Source organism: Rhinopithecus bieti, unplaced genomic scaffold (assembly GCF_001698545.2).
Source record: "Rhinopithecus bieti isolate Rb0 unplaced genomic scaffold, ASM169854v2 scaffold_15336, whole genome shotgun sequence".
In the NCBI taxonomy this organism is placed as follows: domain Eukaryota; kingdom Metazoa; phylum Chordata; class Mammalia; order Primates; family Cercopithecidae; genus Rhinopithecus; species Rhinopithecus bieti.
The window spans coordinates 2,782,607-2,805,937 of NW_016808678.1; the positions used below are offsets into that span (position 1 = coordinate 2,782,607).

General features: G+C 38.7%; 2 protein-coding genes across 21 annotated transcripts in view; both read left to right on the forward strand.

Annotated features, from left to right (window-relative positions):
• Positions 1-3,071, forward strand: part of COL4A3 (collagen type IV alpha 3 chain) — a 158,853-nt gene extending 155,782 nt beyond the window's left edge. The window contains exon 51 of the mRNA XM_017886959.1: positions 25-3,071. Coding sequence (XP_017742448.1) covers positions 25-109 — 85 coding nt within the window. The 3' untranslated portion in view covers positions 110-3,071. The remainder of the gene's footprint in view (positions 1-24) is intronic.
• Positions 3,072-13,567: 10,496 nt separating this feature from the next.
• The window catches only part of MFF (mitochondrial fission factor), a 32,802-nt gene continuing 23,038 nt past the window's right edge, over positions 13,568-23,331 (forward strand). For 9 of the 20 annotated variants that reach the window (XM_017886970.1, XM_017886971.1, XM_017886981.1 and 6 more), the window contains exons 1-5: positions 13,568-13,844; positions 17,151-17,262; positions 18,077-18,246; positions 19,212-19,432; positions 20,686-20,855. In XM_017886970.1, coding sequence (XP_017742459.1) covers positions 18,209-18,246; positions 19,212-19,432; positions 20,686-20,855 — 429 coding nt within the window. In that variant the 5' untranslated portion in view covers positions 13,568-13,844; positions 17,151-17,262; positions 18,077-18,208. Of the gene's footprint in view, positions 13,845-17,150; positions 17,263-18,076; positions 18,247-18,828; positions 18,833-19,211; positions 19,433-20,685; positions 20,856-23,331 lie in introns of those variants that run through there. The other 11 variants (XM_017886975.1, XM_017886980.1, XM_017886983.1 and 8 more) reach the window with 5 other exon arrangements.

Genomic DNA, 23,331 nt, shown 5'->3' on the forward strand with positions numbered 1-23,331 from the left:
TTTTTTGGTTTGTTTTTATTTCAGAAAGCCTATTCCATCAACTGTGAAAGCTGGAGAATTAGAAAAAATAATAAGTCGCTGTCAGGTGTGCATGAAGAAAGGACACTAAAGCTAAAAAAGACAGCAGAACTGCTACTTTTCATCCTAAAGAACAAAGTAATGACAGAGCATGCTTTTATTTAGGTATTTTTCTTTAACCAAACAATATTGCTCCATGGTGACTCAGTACAAAGTTTCAATTTGTTTCCCCACAGAACAAAGCAGTTCTTTCAAGTCAGTTCTGTGATCTGGGTCTCTAATCTGTGCTATTTCAAAGTTCCCTGTGGCAAAGCAGCAACTATTCACAAAATAACACCAAAAATCTATTCCACTTACATCCAAGGCACTGTCAGTATGGTGATTGTATGAAGTTTGAACGCTACAAGTTATGAAATATTTGGCCCACTGTATTCCCACATTTGTCCTCCTCCTGTCTTTAAGACTCAGGGAGGCTAAATCAGTGTTTGATTGCCCCACCACCCCTTCATGAAACTTCAGACCCTGGGTATGGGAAGAGAAGGGGGCATATGGTATCTTGGAGCATTGTGTATAGAACTGGACTTTCAGACCTGCTGAGGACCATAAGGCCTGATGGAACACAGAACTGAACTGAGGTTCATGGATTTTCTAGGAATGTTTCAAACATGCCCACTGCTAAGCGCAAAAGGGGGATTCCCTGATGGAACCATAATACCGTTGGAAATACTGTATGGTTTTGTTTTGTTGATTTTTAAAGATTTTTTTGTTTATTAAATTCATTTCACTGTAGCTCTAAAATCTGCTTGTATTCAAAGCATATACAATTTTCCCCCTTAGTGAATTAGTTTTAAAAGGATATTGTTATACACATACTATGAAATATGTATAACTTTAACTTCTCTTTTACCAGCATACCCACACAAATAACAAGAATACTACTTATGAAATGTGTACTTTATCCTCATCCCATAAATGTTGGTGCATATCTTATGCAAAGGAGCAGTTCAATAATCCACGAACGAACTTAAGCCATTTGTTGGTTTATCAGACTCAGAATCTATTTTTTCATTGCTCTGAATATGTCATCACTCTAGGTTTTACAGATTTATTCCTTTGTTACTTCTCTAATTCTTCCTTTGTTTAAAAAAAAAAGCAACACTTTTTATGTTATATATTCTTACAAACCATATTGAAAGAGTCCATTGTTTAAAAATCTTAATGTATCAAATGTATAATTTGGCTGCTGTATGTCTTAAAACCCACTTTTCAAGGTGTTGATACATTCCCAAGGTTACTTAATTCAACTTAACAATCATGTTATTCAGCACCAAGCATGTCCCAGATACTATACTAACCTACAGAGATGCTAAGAGAAAAAAAGAGACTTGTTTCTGATCTAATATCCCAGAAAAAGTAACTCATTGCTCTGTTAAGAATCTCACATATACAAGTAGCTTCCCTCCCCTCTCGTTTTTTCTTCCTTTTCACTGCTGTTATACTTCATTATGATAATTCAGCAGGCCCAAGTAAAGGTTAAAAATAAGGTCTATGCCTAGGGAAACCGAGGGCTTCTAGTTTCTCTTAGAAAAGCCAAGAGAAGACAAGGTCTGAATAATAGCAGAAAAACCAAGATCTAGAAAACATTAAACTAGTGTTATACTTGATGATAACACTATTTGATGAGTCTTAAGAGTCCAGACACCAAGAGACAAAGCTTTGAAGATGCTTCTTGATCTACCTAGGTGGAGTTGGTGGTGCTGATATTTAAATTCAGGCTACTGCTTCAATCTCAATTGCTTTGTAAGTGAAAAATGTGACCCAGAGGACAGCACAGACTATGGCCATGGCTCACATGGTTTTCATCCTTCACTGCTCATGTGTTTGCTGTCAAGCCATTTTTACATCTCAACTAAGATGTGCAGCATTTCACTTATTTAGATTCACTTAACGAATAAATTTTTCTGCTTTAAAAACGTCCCATTATCCCAAGTGTACTATAGCGGCATATAGAGCTAGCTAATCTCTACAAACCCAACATAGGCCAGTAGTTCTCAAAGGGCGGTCCCTGGAAGAGCAGCATCAGCATCATCTGGGAACTTGTCACAGATGCAGATTCTAGGGACCACTCCAGACCCACAGGAATCAGAAACTCTTGGGGGAGGGCCCAAAATATCTATGTTTTACCAAGCCCATCACATGATTCTGATGTACTCTAAAGACTGAGAAAACCTTGTTTTTCAAGGTTTTCAAGTATTTCTAGAAATATTGTTCTAGACAAATACCCAAGCAACAACTCTACAGGCAGTTACCCAGTACGGCTGGCTACAGCTGCTCCATCCATGTCTCTATTTAAAGTTCAAACTCACAGGTGACTCTAAGGTCATCTACTTTTACTCATAAGTAAAAGCCCTAGACTGGTGCTAATGTCAAACCACTGGCCTCCACTCAGGCCTCCATCTTCTCATGCCCTCTTATCAGTATTTAACTTCTGAGGAAGACAAGTGATGCTAAGACCTGAAATTCCAATGAAGCCATATGAACAGCTGTTCAGTCGTACTTCTAAGACTTTACTTAGAAGTACTTCGGCACTAAGTTATAGCTCATGTGCATTATTTTCCAGATAACTTAGCTTATGAGTAGCTTATACAATTATGAAGATTTAATATTACAGATAAAATGTAAACTGTTTCTTTAAAATTGGGGCTTCAACTTTGGAATTTCACAGTGTGCTAAAATAACAGATTTCTCAGAAGTCTTTCAGCAAGATAAATGTTATTAAGTAACTTATTTATGAAAGTATTAAAATAATGCTTACATTTGAATTTGATGGCTAACTTACAAAGATTTTCATGTATCAAATGTAACTTACTGCTACTAAACTTAATTTAATATTTACTCTATAACCAAATGAAATATATTTAAAATATATTGAATATTTTATATTGTTATATCCTGGACAAGATTATAATATTTTACATGTACTAATATTTCTGTAATTATATCTAAAATATTATTTTATTGTATTGCCTAAGAATAAACATATTTTTAAATTGAAGCTGGTCCTTTTTTTACAAAATGGAAATAAATTTTTTTTGGATTGTAAGAATAACAGATGTTCACTGTAAAAAGAATAGACAATACAGAAGTTATGAAGAAGAATACAAAATGGCCATGATCTATCAGGGGAAACCCACCCCGATATTCAACGTGGGTCCTCTTCTATTTTCCCTAAGTGTCAGCTGGTCTGAGAAAAAAAGGGAAAGAGTACAAAAGAGAGAAATTTTAAAGCTGGGTGTCCAGAGGAGACATCACATGTCAGCAGGTTCCATGATGCCCCCCGAGCCATAAAACCAGCAAGTTTTTATTAGCAATTTTCAAAGGGTAGGGAGTGCATGAATAGGGTGTGGGTCACAGAGATTACATGCTTCAAGGGCGACAAAAGATCACAACGCAGGAGGTCAGGGCGAGATCACAAGGTCAGGGCGAAACTAGAATCACTAATGAACTTCCATGTCCCACTGTGCACGCATTGTCATTGATAAACAAGGTTCAAGAGCAGAGAACCGGTCTGACTAGAATTTATTAGGTGGGAATTTCCTCGTCCTAATAAGCCTGGGAGTGCAACGGGAGACCGGGGCTTATTTCATCCCTTATCTACAACCATAAAGGACAGACATTCCCAAAGCGGCCATTTCAGAGGCCTCCCCTTAGGAACGCATTCTCTTTCTCAGGGACATTCCTTGCTGAGAAAAAGAATTCAGCAATATTTCTCCTATTTGCTTTTGAAAGAAGAGAAATATGGCTCTGTTCCACCCGGCCCACAGGCAGCCAGACTTTAAGGTTATCTCCCTTGTTCCCTGATCATTGCTGTTATCCTATTCTTTTTAAAAGGTGCCCAGATTTCATATTGTTTAAACAATTTGTGCAGTTAACGCAATCATCACAAGGTCCTGAGGTGACATTCATCCTCAGCTTACGAAGATGACGGGATTAAGAGATTAAAGCAAAGACAGGCATAGGAAATCACAAGAGTATTGATTGGCGAAGTGAGAAGTGTCCATGAAATCTTCACAATTTAAGAGTTCAGAGATTGCAGTAAAGACAGGTGTAAGAAATTATAAAAGTATTAATTTGGGGAACTAATAAATGTTCATGAATTCTTCACAACTTATGTTCTCCTGCCATGGCTTTAGTCAGTCCCTCCATTCAGGGTCCCTGACTTCCCACAACAATGATCTAATCCTCACTCCCATCCAAGATAAGTGATAAATCTATTTTTAAACAGAAATGAGATAAAAGCATGCTATTTTTTTTTTTTTGAGACGGAGTCTTGCTCTGTCGCCCAGGCTGGAGAGCAGTGGTGTAATCTCAGCTCACTGCAAGCTCCGCCTCCTGGGTTCACGCTATTCTCCTGCCTCAGCCTCCCGAGTAGCTGGGACTACTCGGGAGTAGTAGGCGCCCACCACTATGCCTGGCTAACTTTTTTTATTTTTAGTAGAGATGGGGTTTCACTGTGTTGGCCAGGCTGGTCTCGAACTCATGACCTCAAGTGATCCACCCACCTAGACCTCCCAAAGTGCTGGGATTACAGCCACAAGCCACCATGCCCATATTATGCATAATATTTTGATATTATGCCTATATTAATATGCCTATATTTTGCATATTAAAAACCTTTTTTTTCACCAGCTCTCTACATTTGAAATTTTATGAACTGTTTTCCTTGAATAAGGAGTATTTGTATTATAAATGGGAAACAAGTATCAAAATATATGACCCATGATTTCTGTAATCTATATGCTTTTCTTAAAATACCTCAATAGAAAAATGAGCAAAGATGTAATTAGGCCCTTCAGAGGAAAACAGGCAATCATCAAAATACTTCTTTAATTTAAAAAAAACAAAACACTAATTAAAAGTGACAAATATTTTGCCTCACTGCAATGAGATAGGCAAAGATGTAAAACATGGCTTCAGCCAGTCCCTCCATTCGGGGTTGCTGACTTCCCGATCTCCTGACCTCGTGATCCACCCGCCTCGGCCTCCGAAAGTGCTGATTACAGGCGTGAGCCACAGTGCCCGGCCTTTTTTGTCACCAGGTTTTTAAAAACTTAATACATAGTGGGCACATTTTCATACCAACAGACAAGAACTAATCATCACTTGCACCACAGTTCATTGTATGGGTTTATAACCTAAGGCAATCAATCCCCAATTGACAGACATTTAATTTAGGTATATTATAGACATATTGTACCTATGTCACCACAAGTTTGTCCAATTATTTCTTCAAGATAAATCTCTAGAAGGAACACCGTAGAGTCAAAGGTCTCACACAATCTTAGGCTTTTGAAATATATACAAAAATGCTCTCCAGAAAGGCTGCTAGAATTTTCAGCTGCATCAACCATATAATGAAAACACTCATTTCCCTATTAATTTACCAATATTGAATATTGCTGTTCTTTTACATCTTTGCCTATCTCATTGCAGTGAGGCAGAATATTTGTCACTTTTAATTAGTGTTTTTTTTTTTTAAATTAAAGAAGTATTTTGATGACTGCCTGTTTTCCTGTGAAGGGCCTAATCACATCTTTGCTCATTTTTCTATTGAGGTATTTAAGGAGTCTTTACAAATCAGTAAGAAAAGCATACAGATTACAGAAATCATGGGTCATATATTTTGATACTTGTTTCCCATTTATAGTACAAATACTCCTTATTCAAGGAAAACAATTCATAAAATTTCAAATGTAGAGAGCTGGTGGAAAAAAAAAGGTTTTTAATATGCAAAATATAGGCTGGGCATGGTGGCTCATGGCTGTAATCCCAGCACTTTGGGAGGCCTAGGTGGGTGGATCACTTGAGGTCATGAGTTCGAGACCAGCCTGGTCAACATGATGAAACCCCATCTCTACTAAAATTACAAAAATTAGCTGGGCGTGGTGGCAGATACTGTAATCCCAGCTACTTGGGAGGCTGAGGCAGAGGAATCGCTTGAACCTGGGAGGCAAAGGTTGCAGTGAGCCGAGGTTGCGCCACTGCACTCCAGCCTGGATTTTAAGACAGAGAGAGACTCTGTCTTAAAATACATATACATGCAAAATATGAAATATCATAGAAAACTTTCAGGCTGCAATAAATGGCAATAATGATATAATCAAGGGAAGAAATGGAATGAACAGTGATCCTGGGTAATAATTCTAAGAAGATCAAGAAAATTGTTGCTCACATAAATACTTCAGAAACACCGTCACCTATTGTCATAGGTGGGCCAAAAAAATCTAATTTGAAAACACTTCGAGTAAAAAAGTACTAATCCATTTCAATGAACTTACTTTTACTTCGAGTAAGTCAAAAAGGAATGCTGTGTTTAAGCACATTCTCTATTTATAAGCTCGTTTGGAAAGAAAAATTTTGATTATGCCCTAATGGATTCTTAGTAATCTATTGGCAGGAGACTGACGAAAAAGTGATTGCCTCCTTCAATTGGTGCCATTGGCATCTAACTCATCTCACCCTAATCCCAGTTCTACCTATTAGAAATTAACAGATAAGCAAACACAGAGGAAAATGTAAATTGGTTTTTAATAACCAGGCTAAACTTAAATATTTAGATAAATATGATCCTTCCTAGGATTTTGCAGGCTCCATGTTTTTTCTAAAAATGCTGACTGCTCAAAACCTTTTTAGAATGATTGCTTTGGAATTGTAGTATCTTCAATTCCAATTTTTGAGCCAAACAAGGAGCTGGGTCTCATTATTTTATATCCAAGACCTACAACATGCTTAATACGTTTGGCTCCACAGCATACACTTAGATGAGTGAGACACAGACCTTGGTCTCGAGCGTAGAGTTTACAATCTGGTAGGGGAAAATAAGACAAATACATGGATAACTTTAATACTAGACAGAACACGATTAAGTGCTCTAAGGGACAACAAATACTGGTTCAAAAGTTGGAGGCCTCAGGAAAGAATTCATAAAAAGAGGGGATATTTTCAGTGGTCCTTTAAGGGCAGTTAGGATTTCAAGACGCAGAAGATGGTCAGAAGCACGGTGGCATTCCATGTGGCAGAAATAGCACGAATGAAGCTAAGTAGTTAGGAAGAGATGAGACAATCTCAGGGAACAATTAATGGTCAAGAATATATAATATATATTTATATACATACACAGCGGTAAATAAAGCGGCACGGCAGGAGGTTAAGACCATGTTGGGCAGGGTTTAGAATACCAGGTTGAACTTGTACTTCATGGATTGCTACTAGAGATTCAGTGAAGATTTTGAGCCAAAGAGTGGAATTACCATATAAACAATAACCTGGGAGATCCAATATTTAATACATGGTACTTGCTAGGCTATTTCATAGTTTCAAATGTTTTTTAAAAATTACTGGATTGCTGTGATGAACTTTTGAATTGGAAGATAGCTATAAATCATTAATTTCCTTTGAAACTGGGGCTTCATATTTGAGATGCCACAATTTGGAAACATAGGTCCTACGTAGACCCAATGTCTAACAAGAATTGGAGAAAGAAAAATATTGGGTATGAGGAGGCCAGTTAAAAGCATAACAGCCCAGATGATGGGTGATCATCTAGGATTAGGAACAGAACAGATAAAGCAGAAAGTTAGCATTGAAAAGGGAGAATCTAAAGGATGAAGGATACTAGGGAAAATAAACCATTTTACCAAAAAGACATATGTTCATCACGGCACTATTCACAATGGCAAAGACAGGGAATCAACCAAGGTGCCTATCCACGGTGGATTAAAGAAATTTCGTGGTACATACACACCATGGAATACTACACAACCATAAAAAAGGAAGAAATGATGTCCTTTGCATCAACATGGATGCAGGTGGACCATTATCCTAAGTGAATTAACACAGATGCAGAAAACCAAACACCACATGTTCTCACTTAGAAGTGGGAGCTAAGCATTGGGTACACATGGACATAAAGATGGCAACAATAGACATTAGGAACTACTAGACGTGGGCGAGAGGGATGGGGGCAAGGGATGAGAAATGACCTAGTGGGTACTATGCTCACTATCTGAGTGACAAGAACGTTCATATCCTAAACCTCAGCATCACACAATATACCCATATAACAAACCTGCACATTTACTCCTTGAATCTAAAATAGAAGTTGAATTTAAAAAAAAAAAAAAAAAAAAAAAAAAAAAGGATGGTGTGGCCAGGCGTGGTGGCTCATGCCTGTGATCCCAGCACTTTGGGAGGCCGATGCGGGTGGATCACCTGAGGTCAGGAGTCTGAGACCAGCCTGGCCAACATGGTGAAACTCCGTCTCTACTAAAAATATACACACACACAAAATTAGCTGGGTGTGGTGGTGGGTGTCTGTAATCCCAGCTACTCAGGAGGCTGAGGCAGGAGAATTGCTTGAACCCAGAGGCAGAGGTTGCAGTGAGCCAAGATCCCTCTGTTGCACTCCAGCCTGGGCAACAAAAGTGAAACTCTGTTTCCAAAAAAAAAAAAAAAAAAAGGCATATTTGGAAAGAAAGATAGGTAGATCTATGAGAAAAGATTTATTGTGAAAACTGGCTCATGCAATTCTGGAGGCTGAAAAATCCCACAATATGCTATTCACAAGCTGGAGAACCAGGAAAACTGGTAGCATGGCTGAGTTCAAGTTTGAAGGCCTGAGAATGTGGGCACCACTTGTGCAAGTTCTGGAGTTCAAAGACTGGAGAATCTGTAGATCTCATGTTCAAGGGCAAGAGAAGTGTCCCAGCTCCAGAAGAGAGAGGGCAAATTTGTCTTGCCTCTGCCTTTTTGTTCTATATGGGCCCTCAGCTGATTGAATGGTGCCTACCCACATTGGTAAGAGCAGATCTTCCTTACTGAATCCCCTCACTAAAATGTCAATCTCTTCCAGCAACACTCTCACAGACATACCCAGAAATAAAGCTTTACCAGCTATCTGGGTATCCTTTAATACAGTCAAGTTGACACCTAAAATTAACCATCACATGGGACTTGGGTGACAGTGAAAGATAACTTCAGTACTTTGAACCCTGATGATTGGAAAAATAACCTGGCCATTAACTGAAAAAAAAAAAAAAAAAAGGAATTCAGAAGATGGTATCTACAGTGAGAAGAATGGAAAAAATTTGAGTTGGAAACCCTGCTGGGATCAAAGCTCCAATGGCACACTTAAGTAGAATTGGCTAGAACCAGTACAACAGGGAAAGACTAGATGGATGAGATAACTTATATACCACCCTTTCCCACAAAACATTTGAGGAAACCATGGTTGCAAAAATAGTCAATGATGGATTAAAACATTAGACAACAATGTCCACATTAATGGTGAAAAAAAGGAATACATATTTTATATATATAAAAATATACTAATATATATGCTAAATATAAATAAATGTTACATAAAATGAGGGAGTAGAGTTCCTATATAAGGAAGAGAAAAAGCCTTTTCTCTGAGAATCGTCTATTAGACAGTGTTAGGTACTTTGAGCACAATACTGTCTCATTTATTTTAACAGAAACCAAATGATGCAAGGAGATAAAGGACAATGAGGTTTATGGGAGAAGACATCGGGTTTGGTAATTGGATCACAATCTTCATTTGAAAGTTATTTCAAAATGTTTTCTTTGAGGGGAGTACAGGATTAAAAGCCAAATTGTAAGTAATTAAGAAGTGGAAAGGTTAGTGGAAGCAGGAGGAACATCATTTCTAGTTTTTAAAGGTTATGATTTCATAGGTTGGTGCAAAAGTAATTGTGGTTTTTGCCACTGATAGTAATGGCAAACTGCAATTACCTTTGCACTGTTGATGAAAAAAGTCAAACTCTGTAAAATACTTTTAGAGATTTATTCTGAGCCAAATATGAGTGACCATGGCCCATGACACAGCCTTCAGGAGGTCCTGAGAACATGTGCCCAAGGTAGTCAGGGTGCAGTTTGGCTTTACATATTTTAGGGAGGCATGAGACATCAATCAAATACATTTAAGAAATATATTGCTTTGGTTCAGAAAGGCGGGACAACTCAAAGCGGGGGCTTCCAGGCTATAGGTAAATTTAAACATTTTCTGGTTGACAGTTGGTTGAGTTTATCTGAAGACCTGGGATCCACAGAAAGGAAATGTTCAGGTTAAGAAAAAGGACTGTGGAGACCCAGTTTTATTGTTCAGAGGAAGCTCTCAGCAGACTTTAGAGAGAGAGTAGGTTGTAAAATATTTCTTATCAGAACTAAAAGGGTACCTGGCTCTTAGCTGATTATCTCCTAGATCTGGAAAGGAAGGAAGGAAAACAACGGGGAAAGGGGATTCTCTACAGAATGTGGATTTTTCCCACAAGAGACTTTGCAGGACAATTTCAAGGTATGGCAAGGAAATATATTTTGGGGTAAAATATTTTGATTTTCTTCCTTGTCATGCCAGAGTCAGATTGGAAAGTAAGTCATGATAGACAAGGTTAAATAAAACCCATCTGATGTGAATTTATGGTTTGGAGGGCATGACCCCCCAATGGCCCTTGGATAGGAATTTGGGCAAGATAAAAAAATCGGAGCTTACTCCTCAGAACCAACCTAATACGTGATCTCCCAACTTGATCTCTATCTTCCCACAAAAGATTGACTCAGAATGACTGATTATTCCTAAAATCAATCTATTCTTAAAGGCTTATTTGTCTCTGTAGGGTAGTTGTAAGAGTTAAAGAAAGAAGAGAGAAACACAAAAAGTGGCTCAACAGTCAAAGATAGGTTTATTTTGGAGAATAAACCTGAGTGGGGCTTCTGGCCGATTTCAGTCAGGAACATTCTCTCTTACAGACTAAGAGTATTCAAGGGTTTAGAGTGAGAGAGCTTATCATAGGCTTGGATTGTTTCCGCGTGGAGTTTATTACAGGGTTGGAATGTCTCTGGTCGGAGGGGAAGGGTTACCTTGGGGCTGACATTGCTTCGGTCAGAGGGAAGGTTATCTTCCGGCGGGCATGTGTCTGGTGGGAGAGGGGTTTATCTTAGGGTTGGAATGTTTCTGGTTGGATGTGTCCTTTGTGGTTTATGGTCATGCTGACATTAGCCATTAGGCTGATACCCTTTGGGTTGGATTTAGGTGGTTTTTGATCAAGCGACACTTTAAAACTGCAGTGCTTCTGCTCTGTCAATAGTAGGATATGTCAACCCAAAATATGGCACTTTGGCATAAAGATTATTTTCAAGTCAAAAGTACTTGAAAAAAAAAAAAAGCAAATGCAAAAGAGCATTGTGGCTTTCCTTTTCCTTCCTGAAAGCAGGAGATAAAATTCTGCATGAAAGGGGCCCTGCCTGTACAAAGAAGGAGATGTTCTCAACACCAGAGACAGGGAGTCAAAGCTGAGCTGTATCTGCACAAACTTACAGATTTTTATTTTCACTTTGTTACAACAACCTTTATCTTCTTAGTCACTTCTGTATTAACTGCACCAACCCAAATTTGCTTGTTTTCTCACATTTTCACAATTTACTATTCTTTTAGCTTTCCCTAGAAAACAGAGACCCAAAATGCACTTAGGGTCCAACTGTTAATTTGGGTCTCCATTTTCTAGGGAAGGCTCCAATGTCAATGTAAAAATTACTAAATAAAAGTTGTATGCTTTTGTCCTGTTGTTTTATGTCTCTATTTTACGTCAGTGGAGACTAAGCTCTGATTTTTTTTCTTTTTTTTATCTTGCTCAAATTCCTGTCTAAGGGGTCTAGGAAGTCATGCCCTACAATCCATAAATTCTCATCAGATGGCTTTTATTTAACCCTATATATTGTGACTTACTTTCCAATCTGACACTGGCATAACGAGACAAGAAACAAAATCAAAACATTTTATCCCAAAACATTTTTGATTTGCTCCAAACGACCACCAGAGTAAATGCCAGAGAATAGGCAAGTAGGCAAAGTAAAAGAAAACTTTATTTACAAGCCAATGTGAAGGAGGGGCGAGGTTCGCTCCGGCGTTCTCGGGCGAGGTTCCTTGGTCCGCACACCAGCAGGGGCCAAGCAAGTTCGCACCTCGGCCGGCCCGCCAGGAGCGGCTTTTATGTCCTGGGCCCAGGAGTGGGAGGGCAGTGGGCGGGGCATAGGCGGGTTGGGGGCGGGCAATAGGCGTGGCTAGGCGGTTCCGGTTTTTCTCCGTCGGAGGTCAGGTTGCGCCTGGGCAGTGGACCCCTGTCTTTCCCAGGCTGGGGAAAGTTAACAATGAAGAACCCGGAAATGCGCCATTTTAGTCCCTTTGTTCTTTTTGTTCCCTCCCTCCCTCCGTCCAGACAATTTTGTTTTTTAGTTTTTGACATATCTTGAAATGGCTCTGCAAAGCTGTCCTTTGTTGGGGGAAAATCTGCATCTACATAGAATTTCTATTAACATAGCTAGATCATTTTCTTCCAGGTCCTCCCAATCCTAAAGAGATTATGTAAGAGTCTAGCACCTTCTAAAGATCTGAATAGGAAAATTTGTCATCCATTGTCTCTAAGGGCAGCCACTATAAGACTTCAAAAGTACCTTGGTCTCCACAATCTTTTATTTTAACCTCAACATTTCCTTTCTATGGATCCCAGGTCTTCAAATGCCAACCAGAAAATGTTTAAATTTACCTACAGCCTGGAAGCCCCTGCTTTGAGTTGTCCTGACTTTCTGAACCAAACCAATGTATTTCTTAAATTTATTTGATGGATGTCTCATGCCTCCCTAAAATATATAAAACCAAGCTGTTCCCCAACCACCTTGGGCATATGTTCTCAGGACCTCCTGAGGTCTCTGTCAGGGGCCATGGTCACGCACATTTGGCTCAGAATATTTTCAAATAATCTCTTCAAATATTTTACAGAGTTTGACTCTTTTCCTCATCAGTTTAATTCTTAGGCCCAGTCAAGACCCCAAGAGGGAAGAGGAAATATTTCACTTTCCCTACACCAGTGTTAAGTAGCCCAAGAACGCAAATCAGAGGGCTTCCCAAATCATTCTGAAGAACGGTAACATCTCTAAAGTATCAATTAGATCGCAGAGGAGTACATAAGTCATGTGCACACCTTTAGGTGTTTGTGAAAACTAAGGCATATAAAATATTCCATTATTTGGCTTCAGTGCGTTCCCATGCTGACAAGCACGGTACCACTCTTCCCTGCTCTAAGCAAGGGCTTCCTGGGGGGAAAGTCTGTGGTTGGGTGTTCAGAAGCAGAGAGCGCTCTCCCAAAGCTAAACGACGCTGCCAACTATTGTGAAACCTAACTTCCCCTCTCCCGGAATTCTCATGGAAGACCAGGTCTGATCATCTGAGGGCTTAAGAAGTATCAAATTCGAATGCATGGGATCACCCCCGCAGCTGATTTACATATGAGAATTCCTAAGCCTCACAGCACAGAAATTTTGATGCTGATGGTCCTGAAATAGTTATTTTAATTGGCTACCGAAGGTTTACCTTGCAAACACCAGGTTCTTAAAGATTACAAAATCTAATAAAGCCGAAGTGTGAATTAAACTTAACCGCAAGAGGCGTAACCGGCTGTCAGCCCACAACAAAGATGTCTGCGCATCGCTTACCGTGGACCCGTTCCAGTGCGTGGGCCGCCCGTCCGCCCTTTTCCGCGTCACATGACCACGAACACTCTTCCGCTACGGCTCCCTGAAGGGGCCAGCCTTGGCCTTTCGCGCTTCTGCCCTGGCCCTTTGCGGGCCGCTCCGCCGGTGCTGTTCCCGGGCGCCTCTGTGCTCTCGGCCAACCGCCTCTGAGAGCGCCCACTCGAGCGCCCCGGGAGCCGGAGGGCGGCGGTCCTCGCCGGGACCCTCCTGTGGGCCCAGGGGTGAGTGCTGACCTCTTCGCGACCCCCCGCCCGAGCTGGCTGCCAGGCCTAGCGCCGCCGCCGAGACCCTCCGGCCAACAGAGGGATCAGCGGTGGCCCGGCCCCCCCGGTAGTGTCTCCCTGACCCGAGTCCCGTCCCCGGGCCTCTTGCCTTCAACCTTGGTCTTTCCTCCTCCCCGGGACCTTGAGTCCCCGAGGAGAGCGAGGGAGAGAAGCGCCTTCTGCAGGTGTTTTTGGGCGAACCTCTTCACCCTGTGTGGTTCGGCGTCTCCTTTTGTGGATTAATCGGACTTTTCCGACTAGAAAATAGGGGTTTGGGAAGCAGCGGGAGTCCCGTGAGCGTGAACGCCGGGCTTTGTAAATCTTCACTCATTCTTCCCTGCCAAGTCCCTGACACCTTACAGGATGACCTTAAATCTGCCCTATTTAAAAGGAGGTTTTTGTGTTGTTTTGTGGCAAGTACATGTTGGAAAAGAAGGGCCTTGTTGGAAGCCCAGGTTGTGGCATCGCGCGTGGCTGTGGGCCACCCTGCCCGGCTCTGAGCATCCTTGCTCGCAGATGTGGCTGCAGGCGGTTGCTCTCGGGTTTCCTGCCTGGAGCTGGGAAGCCGGAGGAAAGCTGCGGTTCCTGTTCCGCCAGGCTTCTGACCTTCCTCTGCAGGACGTGTGCTATTATTATTATTATTATCATCGTAAAAGAACACCCCTGTCTACCTCCCACAGAGTTAGAAGCAAAGGGCATTCTCGAGGGAAGAGCACCTTTTCAAAAGTGACATGTTTTCATTGGAGAAGATTAAAGGGGAAAAAAAAAAAAATGCTTTCTGGCCCTTCTGCCCAAATACAGAACCATTTGTATTCAGGCCTCTCATCCACCGAGAGACTTAGAATGATCACTAATGTTTTCTCTCCCTGCGTGAAAACATTTTTTCTGCCTCAATTCCGTTGGCTAATGAGATTCCCAAAAGAAAAACCCTTAGGAAAATTAGGACGATTTAGTTATACTTAGTAGTCTTCCCATGCAATTAAATTGCTTGGGGGACCTGCTATCTTTTGGTTTCAAAGGCTTGTATATTGGTTTTGCTGTTCTTTCCGAAAGGAAATTGTGTTCTCTCCCTTCCTGTCTGATAGAGCTGCCTCCTTTCAGAATTACAAAGTTTAGTCCTCGCTCTCCTCTCTTCTGGTGTTGAAACTTTTCTGTGGATTCATAACCTTATTTTAAAGTTCATTAATATATAGTTTTCAAAGTTTGCAGTGACTTTTTAAATGTAGTTTCTTTGAAAGAGAACTGAAACACGGTGTGCAGAGTGGCCCATCTATGTGAACTAGGGCCACACAGTAGGTGGTGAAGAACTGGAGGGGTTTTTTTGTTTTTGTTTTTGTTTGTTTGTGTGTTTGTCTTTGAGAAGTATATAAACATTTGCAACCACAGTCAGTTTGCCTCAAGTTGTTTCATTTACTTCCTAGGCTTTCTGGGTTCCAGTGTTCTAATACAGAAAATGAGAAAGTTGGGCTAGAATCACTGTGTCCCAAAATTGGTACACTTTCCACTAGTGACATGTGTCTTGACTCTAGGTGGTATGTAGATGAGGATTTTTTTGTAACAGGATGTCTTTGCAATCTGTATTTATATGTGTACAGCCGTGGTTTAAGGTAGTGATACAAAATTTTCTTTTACAATACTTTTTTGATTTTAAAAAGTCGAGTTAAAAAATTAACTGTAGCAAAAAGTTAATGTACTCTGTGAATATGGGAAAAGAAAAAAAACATGAAATTTGTCTAGTTAGTTATTGGTGTTTGGGAACCACTGGGCTTAGAAAGTAGAAATCTGTGAAATCATCTGTGATTCTAAGAGAGATTTTGCCTTCTTTGTTATGTTATATAACAGAATCACGTACAGGTTGCCTACTGGATTCTAAGTTACAAAACTTCTGGAATTAACATATCAACACCAAATGATGAGAAGTTTATTTATTGCCAAAAGATATTATCAGAAATGCCACAGTCTAACAAGGGAGAAAAAATTAGATTTTGATTGGTTTTTAAGCAGAAAACCCAATAATTAGGATAGTACAGTGTTAAATTTTAGTAGAAAAGTTCCAGTTACTTTTTACATTTAAGTAGTTCAGCTACAGGAGAATTTGGCTTTTTCCAGAAGTTGGCATTTCAGTATCCACCTTTTTTTTCTAAGTCAATAGTTTTTCACAAACTTGGAGATTGTCGTAAGAAAAGATGCTGGTACAGAACGAAATATACTAGTGAGACCTATGAGACGTACTACTAGAAAGTTCCTAAGACTGAAATGCAATGAATGGACTGCAGAGAAAGCACATTTCAAGGAGATACTGAGGTTCTAGCTACTTGCTTCTCGTTTATTATTATAAAACTTCAGTTTATGATGACCAAAGGCTATAATCTTTTTGAGGTAGCTCTTTTCAGTGTTAGTTCTGAATATGAGCTTTTGCTATGCTTGAGATACACACAAGTATTAGAAGAGCATCTCATCTAGAATGATGCACAAAAATTGATTATAAAGGTTGCCTGTGGGAACCTGGGTGGTTAAAGATAGGATTGGAAGTGGGACACTTCCTTTTCTCTGTATAGCTTGTGTACTTTGTACCGAGTACATGAGTTACTGGTTCAAAATTTTAACATTGTAAGTGAATGAAAATTTAAACGGGTCGGGCACGGTGGCTCACACCTGTAATCCCAGCACTTTGGGAGACCAAGACGGGAGGATTTCTTGAGCCTAGAAGTTTGAGATCAGCCTGAGCAACATAGTAAGACTGTGCCTCTATAAAAAATACAAAAATTGCCTGGGTGTGGTGGCATACGCCTCTAGTCCCAGCTATTCAGGAGGGTGAGGTAGGAAGATCACGTGAGCCCCTGAGATCAAGGCTTCAGTGAGCAGTGATTGCTCCATTGCAATCTAGCCTGGGTGACAAAAAAAAATTTACAATGCATTTGTTCCTCTTTAACATATATGTGTACCTATATGCATATATACACATAAGTATTAGCTTCATTTAAACTTACATATTTTTCATCTGCCGCATTTCTAAACACAAATCAGAAATAATGCCAGAGCTAGTCTTTTATGTTGCGTTAACTAATGAATAGTCATAGGACCCCATCTGTGGAACTAAGATTGGTGGTAAGCTTCATTTTTTTCTTTCTTTCTTCTCTTACTGGTCTCTTGATGTCAGGTTGTACATCTCTGTGACTGTTACCATTTGGAGAATTTCCAATAATGAATCCCTAGTAGTGGTATCATCTAGTTTCTCAATTAGCCCCTGTTTTTCTTCGCCAGGGACAAAAGTGGCTCTCAATCCAGCACACGCACATTGAAGCAAGTTAAAGGATTTAATATGAAGCACAGAAGCAGATAGTGCCAAATAGCAAGCAGTAGTTGGTACACATTTGTGAGTAAAATTTGTCCCTTTTGGCTTACTTTCTTAGTCTTTAAATCGTCTGCATGCCAAATCCTTAAAGATCTATGTCCCCAGAGATTTTTTGTTAAAGAATAAAAGATGTGAGTTAGCAGTCATAGTTAAACCAGTTGCTGGGGCTGAGTGTCCTGAGAACCTGTAAGAACTCTCCTAGGCATCTCAGTGAGGCGGGGGCTTAGGGTGGGGCTACATCTCCAGCATGGAGTTTAGGAAGTACCTTAGCCATGGTAAAGTCGTGTATACTGTGTTTAACTTTTTATGCCCTTTATTTATATATAATGTCTTTGTGAAAAATTGAGTGTAATTTCCATTTGAAGTTTACACTAAATTTTGAAGTTTATTTCTATTTAAAGAAACCATTAGACGTCACATTTGTAGGCTACCTCAGTTACATTTACTTTTTACCCTTTGTATTCCCTTCATGATTTCTTCATTTGAGCTTAGTCTTAAAAAAGGATTTTTCCCCTTTGGCGTATGATGATTAGAGGAGTTTTATGGCAGTATTTTTTTTTTTCTACTCTGACTTCACGTTTGTATATATATTTGATATACTTTCTCTGTATCCTGTTTGCAGAATCATAAGACAGTGACTGTGCTTAAAACTGTCTTATGGTTTTTGAGGTATAGAAAAACTCTTCTTAGGATAGATTTGAAAATTGGTTTCTCAAATCAAGCCCTAAGCCATGTTCAAATCCAAAAGTCATTTTAAGTAGATATTTACTTTTTTCATAGTTTTCCTACAAAATGAATTGTTGAAATACTGATTTTTATTCTTTCTTTTTTACAGCTGGAAAAACAGTGTCCGTGTTATGTACACCTCCAAAAAAAGTTTAGATGTGTAGGGGAATTGTTGTGTAAACTGAACTACAGGGTAGCAGTATTTTAATAGCTATTATAGACGTGTATATACGGTATTAAAATGATTAAAAGAACAAGCAGTGACACACCGCTAGGAAGGTCAGTGAAATTTTATTCAGTTGAGCTGGTATTACAGGTTTGAGAGACAATGGCTTCAAAGCTTACTGCTGTAGGCTAACCATGCTCTTTTACATATTTATCAACGTTTGTATTGGCGGAAACGTTCTTTCTACTGCATTAAAAAAAATACACATGTAAATATATTAAATACAAATTAATAGTGTAAAACTTTCAATTCCTCCAAAAATGAATACAAACATGAGGATTTATTATTACAAATTCTAAATTTGGTATTCATTGCATCTCAGTCATTAAGAGAAGTTTTAATTTGTACGATGTGATTTTCAGGGAGTTGCATATTCTTTTTTAGTAAATTCAGAGTTAATTTTATGCATCTATCATTTAAAGGTTTTGAATAACTGATGCATTTGTCATTTAAAGGTTTTATGTTTTCATGCATGACAGTAATTTTTAATTTTATATTTTTAAACTCCAAGCAGCTTTCCCTCAAATTGATGAGTAAATTTAAGTTTAAATTTTATTGCAGGCATTTTTTTAGTTACAAGCATCATGCGTATTTATTTATGCAGAGAGAGTGTGTGTATGTATCTGTATGTACACATTTGTGTTGTAATTCTATAATAATTTTAAAAATTTACTCCTAAGCAATATCAAGGTACAATTTCAGCTGATAAGTAAGAAGGCATTTTGTTGAGGAAATCATTTTCTTTCATCCTTTATTTTTGCTTTGTATGTGTTCAGTACTTGCAAATGAGAAGTTTCCTTTCCTCAAGGTACAGTTTCAGCTGATAAGTAAGAAGGCATTTTGTTGAGGAAATCATTTTCTTTCATCTTTTATTTTTGCTTTGTATGTGTTCAGTACTTGCAAATGAGAAGTTTCCTTTCTCTCTTTCTATACGGTATTGTCTTCTAACTTCCCTACTCTACTTAGAGGAGACTGATATTTTAACAGTCAGCCCTGTCTTTAAATTTTTCTCCCACAGGGTGAGTGGGGCAACATTTCCTTCTCCTACTGCTGCTGAGATGGCAGAAATTAGTCGAATTCAATACGAAATGGAATATACCGAAGGCATTAGTCAGCGAATGAGGGTCCCAGAAAAGTTAAAAGTAGCACCACCAAACGCTGACCTGGAACAAGGATTCCAAGAAGGAGTTCCAAATGCTAGTGTGATAATGCAAGTTCCGGAGAGGATTGTTGTGGCAGGTATTTCACCTTTACTTAGAAGGTTGCCTGTTAAATCTTTGTTTTGTATGTTTCTATGAAAACTTGAGTTTTTCTAAATGTTATTTAGAAAAGGAGTTGGAAAATGCAACTTTATGCTTTTGAAATTTCCATTCATTATTATAGTCTGAATTTCACACAGTATTTTTTAGTAATTCAACTAATTATTGAGGTTTTACACACATAAAATGTATACATTTCTAAATGTGTACTTGATGAGTTTTGACAAAAGTAAACACCCATATAACCACCACCACAGTCCAAATGGAGACCATTTTTGTTACTCTGCGGGGTTCCCTTATGTCTCTTTCTCACTCAGTCCCTTCCCCTCAACTCTAGGCAACCATAGTCTCCTTTCTATAGCCAGAGACTAGATTTGTCTTTCCCAGAGTTTCATGTAAATAGAATCATAGAGTATATACTCTTATCTGGCTTCTTTTGTTCAGTGTAATGTTTTTGAGATTCTTTCTGTTGTTGCATATATCAGTTGTTCATTCCATTTTATTACTGAGTAATATTTCAGTTTGGATACACCATAATTTGTTTATCCATTCATCTTCATTCATTGATTGCTTTTTGTTTGAAGCTGTTAGGATTAAAGCCACTGTGAATATTCAGGTTCAAGTCTTTGTGAGGACATATGTTTTCATATCTTTAGGAGTGAAATTGCTGGTTTATGTACTACAAGTTATTTTAAACTTTGAAAGACTGCTAAACTATTTTCCAAATTCTAGTACGGTGTTGCATTCCATCAGTGATGTATGAGTTTCAGTTGCTCCACGTCCTTGCCAACATTTTGTATTGTCAGTCTTTTTAATTTTAGCTGTTTGAGTGGGTGTGCAGTGCCATCTCGTGATTTTAATTCTATTTCCCTGATTATTAATAATTTTGAACATCTGCTCATGTGCTTTTTGGCCATTTATATATATTCGTTGTGAAGTGTCTATTCACATGTTTTGTCAGTTTAAAAAATTGGGTGTTGTAAGAGTTTTATATATTCTAAATATCAGTTTTTTTGGTTATATATCATGCATTGCATAATTTCTTATTTCTGTACCACAGTGATAAATATTAGTGAAATGCCAGTATGCTGGAAGCATATTTTGAAAGAAACTAATGCTCATTGGGAGGTATAATTCAAAAGCAGAAGAAGGTAAATACATTTTAACAAAAAACACTGTCTTTTTAAAAAACCTCCCGCTTTTCTCTTCTTTGTCTATTTTCTTAACTCCTAGGAAATAATGAAGATGTTTCATTTTCAAGACCAGCAGATCTTGACCTTATTCAGTCAACTCCCTTTAAACCCCTGGCACTAAAAACACCACCTCGTGTACTTACGCTAAGTGAAAGACCACTAGATTTTCTGGATTTAGAAAGACCTCCTACAACCCCTCAAAATGAAGAAGTAAGTAGAACTTTAATATCACCAGAATTTGAAATAATGTAAACAAAGGTAAAAGAGAAGAGTGAAGAGGCTTTATCATATTCTTAACAATATGTCGTGAAAGCTTTCCATATGGAACATTACTAATAATTCTAATTTACAAATGTACCAAATAAGTTATTATGCTATTTTTTTAAATTTGAATGTTATGTTTTAGGAAAATGTAAATTTTGTGGAAAGTATTATTAAGTTCCTGTGGTTTGAAGAAAGAGCCTTTATGGGTAGGTGTTACTTGTTAAATAATAAGAAAAGTTGGGAGTTTAGCAATAAAAGTAAATGTATCACTTTGTTATAAAATCAGTCTAGCAAACATGGCAAAGAAAGCCCTTTTTCCCTTGACACTACCCATTCTCGCTTCTTGATTAAAAGTTTCTACTGAGTTAGCTCCTATACTGCATTACATTAATATGCCAGTTGACCTAAATGTAGCAGTGGAGACTAATAAGGTGTTAGTAGCAGAGTTCAAATCCTGCCTTTGCCATTGACTTACAGCTAAGCTTTGAAGCTTCTTTGCTGTGATGATTTCTGGAGTTGCATCTTTTTCATATACCTTCTGAACTGCTAACATGTTGTCATGAAGCTAGTATAAGACAATGTACAAACATATGTTTTTATTAATGATGGTATTGCTTGTGTCCGGTTTCATTTTGCATGTAGTCCTTTCCAAAGAGGGTAAAGCCCGCATACTGTCTGGGGCAATGCAATTTGCTAGGACTAGTTCTTAGGTTGTAAGTTTCTGCTGAGATAATTGAGGCAATATGCACACAGTTTGGATATTCTAGGTATTTGTTTGGTGAAAAGCAATAATCTGAGACTTTACATGACAGAAAGGCACTAAGACGCTTGGAGAATTGTATTATTTAACAAACATTTTTTAACTTTTATCTCTGAGATACTATATGCAGTATAAGAATTAATGAGACGTAGTTCCTGCATTCAAAAAGTTTGCTGTCTGTCTGGTTTCAGCAGGACAGTAATATGAGTGAGGAAAAGACATCAACACACACAGAATATATAAAATTCTTTAATAGCAGAAAATAATGAAAGTTACCAAGATGGTTACATAAAACAAAAGTATCCAGTGTGCTCTCAGTTTGAGGCCCAGCTTTCTAACTCCCCAGAGTTCCTTGGGAATTATACCTGTGAAAATAATTGTCTTCCAGTGAGGTTTTTGCCAGGAAAGAAATGTTCTTTATTGTATTCTTTGGGTTTTTCTTTTGATCTTTCTGCTGCTCCTAACTGATTGAAAGCAACCCAAGCAATTCCTTGAGTGATTATTTTAAGAGTGAGTGAAGAAAGTTTGCTGGGATTTCCCTCAGTAGACCCAGGCTTTAAGACTGTACAGGGTTCATTCCTGCGTTAATTGTGATATTTAGTCAAATGTGATAGATGCCCAGAGTGTATAACACTGGGGTAAAAAAGTTTGTGTGAGAATTAGACCTAACTTGGAAGACCTACTTTGCCATTTACTAACCACATAACTTTTGGCAAGTTATTTAACAGTTCTAGGGCTTATCTCTGAAATAAAGATAAAAATAATGCCAAGTGCATAAGATTATTGTGAGAATTAAATGTAATAATGCGTGTAAGGACATGTTCTAATTCATGTTAAACGCTCAATATGTATAAATGTTATTGTTAGGAAAGAGTTAAAATCCTGTGGCAGGAGCCAGATCCTGAAATGAAAGAGGAGTTTTTGAGATTAATACCATCTGCCTATTGAAAGCAAAGATGATGGTTTGAACTTAAGTTTATACAAGCTTATAGAAGGGTCCAGTAGCCTTCAACAAGCATTCAACTACCGTGAGCAAGGGCGGAAGGGGTAAGGGAGCCAGGGTTCTAGTAGCTTCTAGAAATTGACTGAAATAGAGAAGCAATAAGACCCTGAGTGCTGATAACATTGATGATCCATTCAGGTGTTAGTCAGAGTCTATAAAGTGAGATCCCCAGAACATTTGCTCTGTAGTAATCATTCTGCAGTAGTTGCCAGGGTTTCTTTACTTCAGCACTATTGGCATTTTGGACTGGAAAATTCCTTGTGGTGAGAGCCATCTTTTTGCACTGTAGAATGTTTGCAACATTTGTGGTATCTATCTACAAGATGGCATTACCATCTTCCAAGTCATGATATCCAAAAATGTTTGTAATAGCGAAAAGGTGGAAGCAACTAAAATGTCCATCAGCCGATGGATGGATAAGCAAAACATGATCTAGCCATATAGTAACGCTTATTCAGCCATTAAAAAAATGAGGTACTGGCCGGGTGCGGTGGCCGATGCCTGCAATCCCAGCACTTTGGGAGGCTGAGGCAGGCAGATCATTTGAGGTCAGGAGTTTAAGACCAGCCTGGCCAACATGGTGAGACCCTACTAAAACTATAGAAATTAGCCGAGCATGGTGGTGTGGACGCCTGCAATCCCAGCTACTCCGGAGGCAG